General features: G+C 41.5%; 1 protein-coding gene across 4 annotated transcripts in view; it reads right to left on the reverse strand.

The window, feature by feature from the left end:
* Positions 1-12,361, reverse strand: part of RERE (arginine-glutamic acid dipeptide repeats) — a 254,992-nt gene that overhangs the window by 48,516 nt on the left and 194,115 nt on the right. For all 4 annotated transcript variants that reach the window (XM_074892540.1, XM_074892538.1, XM_074892539.1 and 1 more), the window contains one exon: positions 7,141-7,221. In XM_074892540.1, coding sequence (XP_074748641.1) covers positions 7,141-7,221 — 81 coding nt within the window. The remainder of the gene's footprint in view (positions 1-7,140; positions 7,222-12,361) is intronic.

Genomic DNA, 12,361 nt, shown 5'->3' on the forward strand with positions numbered 1-12,361 from the left:
ACAATATTGTATCAATTTCCCAAATAATCTTGGCTTAGATGTTCAGCTACATACCTTTCACTACAAAGCAGAAATTGTCCTTTTTGGCGCTCTGACAGAACTCAATGCAATTGCCTAATGGCCCTCTTTTGCTTGCAACAATATTTTACTCCTACCTCTAAACCTTCAGAGAAAAATAAACAATGAGTTCCAATCTTGTAATGTAAAATAATAAAAAGCCCCCACCACAGTGCAGAGTTGATTTATTACTGATGCTAAACACAATTCTAGAGTCCAGTTGGCACAGTGAATACACCTTCTGCTTTTATGCTCTTCACCTACGAAGGTTTCTTAGTAAGAAGAATAAGCAGCTCAGTTTTTGAGCTGATAACAGCGTCATTTACCTTTAGAATACAAAAATAATAAAATTGAAAATGAGTTCTCTTATTCTCTTAAGAGAAAGCTTAAGAGATTTGAAACAAAAACAAAGCACATTAGGTACTTTCTTTCCTTGATTTTACTTGCTTCAGCTGAAATCAAGAGACAGAGGTATGTGAGAGGGTATTTTGGTCTTTGGAAGATGTAACTGTAGTCATTAATCAGACGACCACACACTAAAGGCACCAGGCCCTAAAAGCCAACAGTCAATGTAGAAAGGCAGGTCACAGAGCAAGGACTTCAGAGCCAAGGAACATATACCTTCACGATATGTTAAGTCAAAAGAAGAAACTCAGGAAACTGAAACAAAAGGAACACATATGATGTATATAAACCACTAAGCTGGAACTGTGGCCCAAGCTTGTCCAATGAAGTATACAGTCAGCAGCTCTACTCACCTGCAAGACCTGAAATCAGTTTTAGAGATGAAGATGACATGGTATATACTAGAGTTAAACCTTTATGTTGCTTTAAAGACCTTTCCAAAACTTCTGTTTTATCATCCAATAAAATGATGACATTTGCAATAGGTTTAACAGTTAAACTTTAAAAACCAGCCAAATCACAGTGAACACACATACCCAACATCCCTTACAGATGATCCGGTCTTTGTAAACAGCTTTCAGCTCAGTGCCACTTAAATTTAGGAATATCTCCATCTGAGCACAGCTCCTATGAGCTCAGCATTTCATTAAATTCTTTGGCTTACTTATTCTGCTCCTGGTGAGAAGCGTGAACTGAATTACTGTATGCCTCCTCAGTACACTGCTTTACCTTAAAGCCAAACATATTAGTGTTCTCCCTCAATCAGGTAATATAGCCACACTCAAAAAAAAAAAAAAAAAAAAGAAAAAAAAAGCAACATGTTTCCTACAGAAGAGTTTGTTATGCAAATGAATCAATGGTTTCACTCACAGAGGAAAAGCAACTGATGCCTCTGCCCATTTTTCAAAATGGACTGAAGCCCAGTAGGATATCTGCTATGACTAAAGAAAAAAAGTCTGAGGCTATCGTTTTTAAAATGTGAAGTCTATAGTCCCTGTTTTAACAAGAACAAAACCCTCCAACTGTAATATCCACGCCATGGAAGCACTAGCAGCAGTGAGCAGAGATGAAATGAAAAGAAGCAGTGGCTGTTTATGTTGGCAGTCGCTTCAAACTCTAATGGAAAATTTCAGCTCTGACTGCATCTAGGCTAGAACAAGTTATTAAGGAAAAAGGTTCAGCTTTCAAACAGAAAAGGCTTACATAGCTTGTGCCTTTCTGAACACTCCTGCAGCAAAGACAAGTCAGGAAATAATATGCCTTGACTATGCAATGTATTAATATCCTATCATTAGGGGAATATACCATCTAATAAAATGTATTTCCTTTGGGAAGGGAGAAGAGTGATAATGCCCATGCCACAAACTCAGCTATTGGTACAAATAAGTTATACCACTAAATGCAAATATTAAAAAGTCAATGTAGGGCTAACTAATCACTTTATAGTAACGGACCAAAATATATTCACCTAATTATCCCCCTCTCTTGATCAAAGGAAAACTGCTATTTGAACAATTATGTGGAGAGAGAATCTTTACCTTTCATAGGCTCGTAAGAATTTTGCATGATATTATTAAGGCTGTTTGTTGACACGATTAGTATGCAGTATGTCCTCAGAGAGGACAAACACCTTGCCAGGCTGCACATATGGTAACTGCAGTGACCTTTCAGTTACTACACATTTGACTATATTTAAGACCTACTCAGGAAGCCAATATTGTATATTATGTAACACAAGATTAAGCATTAATGAGGCAAGAATAAAATTGTTTATCTAAACCCCAATCTAAAATTAAACAGAAGTTTATGCTGAAAGCTCACACTGCACTCATTTTGTCTCCTAACATTAACAGAGCACAGCTTATTTAGTCTCTGAGATATGTCCCAACAGCATTTACTTTGGAGAAAAAGATGTTGCTATCAGAAGAGCGACTATTTTTCCTAAAGCAGAAAGTGATGCATACTTAGTTCTCATGCACATAAATACAGCACATTGCAGGTATTTTGATCGAAGGAAACCAGTTGATATTCTTGACTTCTGTTTACGCTGTGTTTTAAAGCTAAATACAGAAGCATCTACCCAGAGGCAAGACTTTTCGACTGCACTCTGTCGTCTCTTGCTAAGCAGCCAAACCAAAAATCACACACACCGAAGATACCTACGTGCTCAATAGGGAAATTCAAAACAAAATTAGACCAAAGTCTGCATATGCCTCCACAAAGATTCACTGTCCTCTTTTTAGACTCCTCACTAAGCAAGCGGCTCTACAAGGCTCACTAAGGAGCTTCGGACTGCCCGAAAAAAAGACAAGCAGACAATTAGACCACGGTCACCATCATACCACAAACCTTCCCTGAAGAACGCAGTAGGGGTCACGCGAGAGCCTCAAAACGTTCCGCTAAGTGCCCAGTTTTAAGGATAGGTAGAAAAGGTCAAAAGTACTTGAGCCTATTCCCCTGAAAGCCAGTGTTTCCAAAACCTCAAACCAGTTGCAGCGTATGCCATGGCTAATGACATAACATGCTATTATTCTTAAACCTATGCCGGGCTGCCAAAGGGACAACCACACGCATCCCCCTCCATTTCTAGCGGCTAATCAACCAGCATCAGATGTTTGAGTTCCCCTGGTCAGACAACACATCTGACAGAAAGCAGGCTGCAGGAACTCCAGCCAGAGGAAAATGGATCTGTTTTTCTGGGACCGTGGCCTTAAATAGTTCAGGCAAACTGAAACTGCGCCCTAATGAAGCTCAGAGAAGTGCTTCTGAGTGACCAGCACAAGGGTAGGACCCAGCCCTAACTCCAAGCAAGCCGACACCATGACTTGGCATCCTCCTCCTGCTCTGACTGGACGTTGCTCATGTTCATTCCATGCTTCTATTTACCTTTTGCACGTCACTAACACAGAATTAAATATATTTACAAGAACACAGTAAGACAATCCCCGACCTTGTAGGCTTTTAAGTACATTTACCCCAGGCCTTTCACAATGCTGGTGGCTTCTAAAACTCTCAAATTCAAGTAGTTCAGGGTAATCACCTGAAGAATTCAGAGCAGGAAAACTTTAAATACTTTGAAAATCCCGTATTATCACTAAATTCTAGCAAATTATTCTAAAATGGACGGGAGGGGAATGACCACATTTAAAGCCAAATCGTATACTTATAAAAACTTTGTCAGCTGTGTACCTTGCATTCTCACACCATACGAGTTTAAATGAAACTTATTAATGAAAAAACTGTTCATGTCACAATAGGTGCCTCCTAAATTTATTTCCCACCTTACCAGGTAGAAGAATCAAAGGTGCTGCTAAGCACGGACCAAATGAGAGCAGGACACTTCACCAGCTGTCCCACTCAACTACAGCTGAAACTATGAGAAACCTATTCAGGAGGAAGGGGAAAGGAAGAAGGATACATGTGAACAGAGGTGAGGAGCTAGATTTAAGACAGAGTTCAATGGGAACCCAAGGAAGTTTCAGCAGTTTTATTTAAGCTCATCTACATGGAGACAGTTTTTCTCCACAGTAGCAGAAGGTTAACTAACACTGATCCAGCCCTAGAACTCCAGGCTTTCCTTGATCCATTGCAGCATTCCCACTTCAGCAGAGGGCATGCTCAGCTAAGAGCTTATTTTAGTTCCTGTGTCTCTTGCTTATAAAAGCTTGAAGAGAATACTACAGCTATTTACATTCACGCCCACTGGGAACCCCTCTCGACATAAACTTTGGAATAAACTGGAAAAGTGAAGACCTAAACAAACATACGGCTTTCAAATGCGCTAAGTATTTCCTTTTGTAAAGATTTTTTTCTTGCTGGTTATTAATTTAGAAGAAACAACTAAAAAAATGTTGAAAAACTATGTTAAATTAGTCAAAACACATTGACAAATACAGGGTTTTCTTAAAAGGTATTGTATACTAACTATGGGAAGAAAAAAAAAAAGCAAAGGCACAACTCAAATAGGACATTCCTTAACACACTTGCGAAAACTTAGCACAGTATGGCCTAATTCTCATCTCTCACCCTGGCCACTTTACATCTTCCAATATCATAAAAGAAATACAATGTCATATTCACCTCTATATTCTGACTTCCTGTACAGTAGCCACAGCTTGCTCTAATATAGAATAGACTCTACAATAATTTTCTATTTCTGTTGTAGTACTTATCTTGCACTATTGTCATGTTCCAACCACAGGGCTTAAGGCAAAATTAGGAAGAGTTCTCCCCCAGAGAAAGCAGCATAAATGTAAATGTCTAAAAAAGGCACACATTATACAAGCAGCATGATAATAAGGAGATTTAACTTTAAGTAGGTTTTGCAGAGAGGCAAAAATGCTGGCTCCCCTCCCCACGGGCTTCAGTGACTGCTAAGGTAAACTCTAATAAATTAGAAACGTGCAGGACATATTGACCTATAGCCTGGTTTCCATTTAGGGCAAGTCACATCAAGAATGCCCCTGACTCATTTTCAAGTAGCTTTTGCAGAACTTGGGAGTTGCCGTAGTGCTCCTGCGTCCACATAATAGTTTTGAGAGTTTCATCTCATGTTAATACGGTAGCTAAACAGGAAAATAAGGCCTTTTTTCTAGCATTTCTGGAATTACTAGAGGGTTACTTCACACTGCAATAGAAAAATGGCAGGCAAAGTATCTTAAATTATTTTGGTGATGAAAAAACACAGACAAATTAATTCCACAGCCTTGTAATTTACATTATTCACTATTCCACTTTAAGGAGGAAAAACAAAACTGGATAGTCAAATATTATTTACTGCAGCTTTTATTCTGTATGCCTTACTAGAGCAAAACTGCTGTAAATTTTGTCTGAAAAAGATTGGGAATTAAAAGAAAGCAGAAGTGAGACCTGTGGGCAAAAATAGGAAACAGAGATTAAACAATCCGTTGTAGGTCAAAGGTTATTTGTAGATCAGTTACCACTGGGGGCTAAAAAAGCCTGCTCAAAGCCATCAACACTCTGCTTCACAGTTGCTCAAACTTAGTATTTAGTCTTCTCTACACTGAAAATTTAGACCTAATGAAGAAAAACGTAACACTTGAAAAATGATAGCTTATATAAAGTTTCACACCACTTGCAAACTTGCAAAACTTTTACAAAAAGCCTTAGGCCTGATATGCAAGTTCAAATGTAGAAGTCAAGTAGTACAAACAGGGTCCGACATCTGCCCCCAAGCCTCAGCTCTTTCGTTTTTCTTTTCCTTTCTCCTGTAAACTGTTTTTCTCTATCACAAAGAGACATTTTATATTTAAAAGCGTACTTCACAGTTGCTGTAATTCAAACTTTAGAAAAGTAGTTTTGAGTCCCAGTAACTTTCCCATCAGCAGAATTCACTTCTAAAGTAAACACCAATTTGTTCTAAACACATTGCTAGGAGATACTCTAAAGAAAAGAGGAAAGGACTGCTTAAGCTGTGTGCTGGATTTATTAGACGTTGCTAAGAAGCATACTACTTTGGTATTCCTTCTAAGCTGTCATCTTTCCAACACTGGGCCTTCATGCCTCAAAATCCAAGAGAATACTAAAGCAAAGTCTACCTACATTTGACCACTAATGAAGTTTTCCCATCTTTCTCAATAGAATCAGTGAACACATACACCAACCGAGGCACTCCCGGGAATGATTCCATCCTCCCCTTTCTATTTGACGTATGCGGTGTTACGAACTATTTACCAACAGAAGATTGTGGTATCACAGCATCGTCTAACAAGAACATCTCAGAAGAGAATGGAAACATCCTACAGGAAGTGATAGGTTTTAAAATATTTTTATAGTAATGCTCTTCCCCACTGAACATCCAAATTCCACACAAGCAAAAGTCTAAATAACGGATTATGCTTTAAATAAATATCTTACAGATCTCTAACACATTGCTAGAAAATAGTCGAACTCAATTGTCATTATTTCCCTTCTCAATTCAGAACAAATATGAAAACCGCTTTCCAAAACCACCCTCCCAGCAGTTAAATGACACCTGCAGAATAGAAACCGAAGCTTCTAGAGAAGCTTGGCAATTAGGACTAATGGAAAAGTAACTAGATTCCCAAGGCTTCCCAAACCCTCTTTCCTTTGAAGAAGTCAGCCACTCCTCCCTGTCCATCTTCCTTCTAAGCACTTGCCAGGATTTTCGATAGCATGACAGTTATGTAAGCTTTATGAAGTTCAGTAGAGTAATAAGCCACAAATCAATTCAGAAACTGAAGTTACACGCTTGCCATCCACACGTTTCAGGAACGTGAAGAGTTAAATACAACAGCCGAATTCACAGGAGCAGGCACATACCTCAGTCTTCCAGATTCAATTAGATTTTGTTTTGGCTTTCTTTAATTACCCACTGCCATTTGAGCCCAAGTGGGTGACATAAATGTATTATCCCATCATAATGTCAGAATTTAAAATTAGATTTGGTCTCCATAAATACACTTCATCCAACCTTAGCGACTCCGTCCAGCAATGACGACTATTTTATGTAACATCTTTCATACACTAAGACCTGAAAACTGCACTAAAAATTACAGCTACCTTTTCAGGCTGTGGGTTTCTCCTCCATTTGTCTGAAGAGAATTCAGTTCAGGGTGAAAAGGAAACAGTTTCGTAAGATCAAACACTGAAGCAGCAAGAGAAAAAGCAAATTACATAAAGTACAAATGTACTTACGGTCTCCTTATTCGGAAGCAACTCCTTTCGGATCCTGAAGAAGTTCTTGCCGTACTGCCTCAACCCCTTAATAAAACGTTTCTGTGATAAAAGATAACAAAAACAGTATGTCAGCAGAAGGAAGGAAAAAAGAAAAAAAAAAAAATCTTGTTAATCGGCACAACAGCCAAACAACGTTCTTAGCTTAAGGTCTGTCGATAGAAGAAAAGGTATTACCTACACAGCAACTGAAAACAGGCGGGGGAAAAAAGGCTTTGAAAAGCTACCGAAAAATTCAAACCATATTCCCTTCTACGCCAAACTTCCAACGTTTGAGCCTTAAAAAAAGTCAGTACCACAGTCAGTTCTTCCCCAAACCGACCGAAGTGTTCTGCCGCACGTCTCCTTTGAAGTCTATTTTTCAACTACGAAGAACCAGGCGAAGGAAAATACGCAACGCTGATTTTCAGGGGAGAAAAGTGACTCTCCGGAGAAGGTGTTGCAGAGGTTAAAGAGTCCTTGCAGCCGCCAACCCTCCGGCTTCACCCGGCCCGATTTTCCGTGGAACAGCAGCAAAACCTTCCCGAGAAAGCCCTCGGCCGGGCGGGAGCGGAGCCGCCGCGGCCGCTCCCCCTCCGCGGCTCGCAGCGGTCCGCGGTCGCTCGCCACGCCGAGACACTTCCTCCTCCTCCTCCTCCTCCTGCTCCTGCTCTCGCCCTGCAGCCGGGGCCGAGCCGCGCTCGGCGGGGCCCGGCGGGACGCGGCGGCGGGGGGCGAGGGAGGGGGGAGCGGCGGGGCCGCGGCTGCGGTTGGCAGCGGGGCGAGCGGCGGAGCGGAGCCGAGCCCAGCCGAGCCGAGCCCAGCCGAGCCGAGCCGAGGAGCCGAGGGCCGGGCGGGAGGCGGCGGCGGCGGCCGCCCAGCATGTGATCGCGGCGGGGCTGGGCGGCGCGGCACCCGCGGGGCGCGCCGCAAAAGGCGGCCTGGATCGCCGGGGTGTCCCCGTCGTGTCCCCCCCCACCCCACCCCCTCGCCGGGCCCTCGCCCCCCGGGAAAGCCCCGCGAAACCAGCTCGCCCCCGGCTTAACGCCCCGCCGGGCCCCGGGGGCTCGCAGCGGGGTGGCGGCTTCCTCCGGGGGCAGTTGCCGTAGCTCCTCTGCCGCCCCCTTCTTTTCTCCACGGCCCCCCCTCAGCTGCCCCCTTTTCTCATGTTTCCCCTCTGTAATCCCTCCCCCGCACTAACTCCTCAGCCTCCAGCCGTAAGCATCGCTCCCCCCCCTCCTCTTCCCAGGGCCAGCACCTTCATTTGGTAACTCCATCGTGGCGCGGGGACCAGTCCCACCTCCCCCCACCATCTCACCTCCGTCAGTCAGTAGCAGGAGATGAGCACTGAACCCAGAGCCAGTCCTGAGGACTTCTTCCTTCCATATAATAAACATACAGGTATAAACACTAGCAAACACCAAATTGTGCCTGCAAAAAAGCTGAGGGATGGTGAGTGTAGGGGCCTGAACACCGTGGGGGGAGGCAGATGAGAGTTAATTCTTCCCTAAAAAGAAGAACATACCTCAAACTGGCTTAATGCATTTTGGCCCACATCTTCTTGCAAACATCTATTCGAAAGAGTTGGGCAGGTGATTAGAGGCTTCTATATTGTGGATAAAGAATCCCAGAAAGGGTAATTCGCTACTAAAATACTGCTCCGTACATAAGCTCCCACCACAATTCTGAATATGAGTGAGCAGTCTCTTTGGAACCTCATGCATATTATTTTGCAGATACGCTCCCAGAGGGATCCTATCCTTACCTAACCCTGACCCTCAAAACCAGCAAGACTGCTGGGGTTGGCCCAGAACATGCCTGGGGGCACAGAGACAAGAATTAACCACCAGTTGTATACGCTTTGAGATTACAGGCCCCTTCCAGTATATGATTTGCTCATACCCACCTGCTCCTTTTAAAGCAGCAAGCAGAGCAGGTGGGAGTTGTAAGAATTCAGTGACAGCGGTGCTGGGGTTCTTGAACAAGGAAAATTTTGCTACAGCAAGGTACCAGCCCCCCCATTCATAGGCAGAAGCCACAGATATCTGCAGAGCAAGGTACCAAGACTGCCCGCAGTGGGTAACTGGTCACTAATGCACACACCTACTTCTCACTTATTACCACATGAAGGACAAGGAATTTTCACTACACTGAGGGGGGAGGCCCATCACTCCCCTGGCACCGGAGGCACACCTCTCTCCTGCCTTGTGCTTCTGGCCAGGAAAAGGTGGCAGCAGCAACCAGGCAAACAAATTTGCCCTCCTACCACTCCCAACATCCCAAAGAGCAATGTAATTCCTGTCTGCAGCTTATCATGAAGAAGGCAAATCAACTAAATCAAGAAAGGTTTAAAAACAGGCAATCCAAAGGGAATGCAGATTCTAAACGACGCAGCTCAGTCCCTGGCTTTGACATCACTGCCTCGTGGACTGCATCAGAGGTACGATGCCTGTGCAGCAGCAGTTAACAGAGCATAACAGGAAAAAGCGACATAAAAACCTGTAGGGGAATAAGAAGAAACCAGAGCTGGAACACTCCAACCATGGATGAAAAAGCACAGGGAAATATGAGAGAGCAATCTGGTCCGCTGCATAGAATGAAAAGCCCTGATCCTTCATTTTGCCAAAGACTTACTATGGTATATCAATTCTCAGGACACCATTTTAATTATTTTTTAAAGATTCCTTTTAACCAAACTATTTTACATTTGTTTTGTGTTGTGATCCAACTCTGTATTAAAAAAGCAGATGACAAACTGTTTTCCTTTGAACTCAGGAGACGTCAGAAATCCCTACCAGGAATGTAAGCCTAGCATATAGCCTATCTGAGTAACAGAGGGAGCTTGAAATGCTGTTCCAAATTTCGAAATACGAATGAAGTCAATCCTTCTGGCATTCTGAAGTTTTGGCCAATTATGCTGTCACCTTTATCAGTGTCATACAGAATTATCACTAGGCCGTTGAGGCAGTGCAAGATATCCAACTATAAAATACTTGTGTGCCTCTATTGAAAGGCAGGAGAATGCCACTTCTTAATACACAAGGAACAACAAAGCATACAGAAAGTAGTTTGACACTTAGACATAAATTCTAAAGCTTAACAAAATGATCAAGCTTTTAAAAAAACATTTTCATCTTTCAGATTTTCCTTCCTATTCTACTCTTCCATTAATTCAGGTATCGTGTTCTCCCTTAGCCTGCAGCAAGAACAGCTACTTCTTTTCTCCAAGTCAAGCACGACAGAGACCTCTGAATGTTTTTAAATATAAAAGAACTAAATAGTTGCACACCAAATCAGAAGTGACCTGTTGCTCTCCGGCGTCTCATAAAACAGACTGCATAAAACAGTTTAAATTTTCTCTCCTCTGCACAAATGACATGCAACAAATTTTATGTCTGCATTTTAATGGTGCAGGAGATGTTGCACTACTCACGGAAGGCATCTGAAAATGACAGCTGCTGAATTAAAACAGTCTTACAATACAGGGCTGGTAGAACAATGAGGCTTAAACCTGTGGATGCACGAGAAAGAAGTTTTGATAAAAAGTGGAAGTGGCTCTAGAGCACAAGGGATTAAAGATCCAAGTTGTGTGCTTTTAAAAATTAAGATAAACATTTCAATTTTACCCCTTATGTTTAACTTTAGAACATTTTTTATGACAGAATTCTGTCAGCATTGTTGTTGATACTGTTCACTGAAGACAAACTGTAACAAAAAAAATGCTATGGATAATTATTGTTGTGACGTGGCATTCGGAAAACCCATGGCTTGCTAGGTCAGTCAATACCGACAGACAGCGCAGTTCTATTTTACAAAGTGGTTACCATGGCTATTGACCAGCCACAGCACAAGATCTCCTAATACCATTTTATAATTTGAGCTTCCCCAATAAAATGTATTAGATTCTGCAGTATCCTGCTACAATGTGTAAACAGGGAGCTATAAATAACCAAGGAAGAACAAGGAACAAACATGTTAATGTTTGCATATGTGTTACTTGCAGGTCCCATATTTTATCCCAAGAAACAAATATCATGACAAGATACACAAAGCCATTATGTTCTGACTAACAGAGCTCAGATGGCATGTTTATCAATGTGATGATAATGCCATTGCAAAGCTGTAGTTAAGGTTATGCGTCAGGGTTTCTATTATCAAGAGATTACAGCTTGGCAGGAGAAATTTGCTGCTGCATGCTGAAATTCAGCACCCCAGGTTTGAACTGGGAACTGAGGTTCCCAGTTCACTTTTCTTCTTTACTGCAGAAATCTCAAATAAAGCTGTTTCTAAAAGCATGCAAGAATAACATCCAGTGCAAAATAACCTGTTTAATTAAAGACTTTCAAACTGAAACCTCATGGGCTTCAGAAAGGCAGGATGACTCTGATAAAACTGTAAATTCATAACTGCTACTAATGTGTCTCTTGATGCTTCAATCAGGTTTAGATCAAATGTATTTTCTTTAAGAAAATCCACGTGTATTTCATTCTCTTCCCATGACTTCCACCTGGTTAATTAGTGAAGAGCATGTTGTAATGCAATATATTTACAAACACGCAAACAGAGCCTTTTCTGTTCCTTCTTAATCCAGGAAATAAGGACTTTTTTCCTAAAAAAAAAAAAATAAATCTTCTCTTTAGACATTGTCAAAGAACAGCAAGTTCTCTCAACCTTTTCCTTAATTACAAGCATATAAAAATGGAAGATTTTGCTATCATGAAAGCAATAGGTACAAGTGCATGTTGTGAAAGGCTCAAGGTTTTCTAGGCAGACACCAATTGAAGTTTTCACCATCTTCCATATTTTAATATACCTTTTTAAGTTTTATAGTAAATATGGTAGGAAAATTTACAGGGTTTTAATAGTTAACAGCAAATAAATGCTAAAGGCATAAAACCATCCTTATTTCTTAAATTTCACAAGATGAAAAATTATGGCAGTTGTTCTGAAAAGAAAATGAAATCTGGTTATATCTGCAAAACTTCTGTTAAATGTGCAGCACATTTATAGATTGCCCCAATCAATTTTTTAGCATGCAGACATTGTATATGCACACTAGCTGAATTTCAGTGCAGAGTACATTTTATTAAAAGCTTGGCTGAGTTTTAACATTATATTTCGCTTACATGTGTACAGTGCAAATAAAGGCGATTGCTGATAACCTTAAATGATATATATTGTCCTCTAGAAACAGAAGTATCCT

The sequence above is a fragment of the Strix uralensis genome, chromosome 23 (assembly GCF_047716275.1).
Source record: "Strix uralensis isolate ZFMK-TIS-50842 chromosome 23, bStrUra1, whole genome shotgun sequence".
Taxonomy (NCBI): Eukaryota; Metazoa; Chordata; class Aves; order Strigiformes; family Strigidae; genus Strix; species Strix uralensis.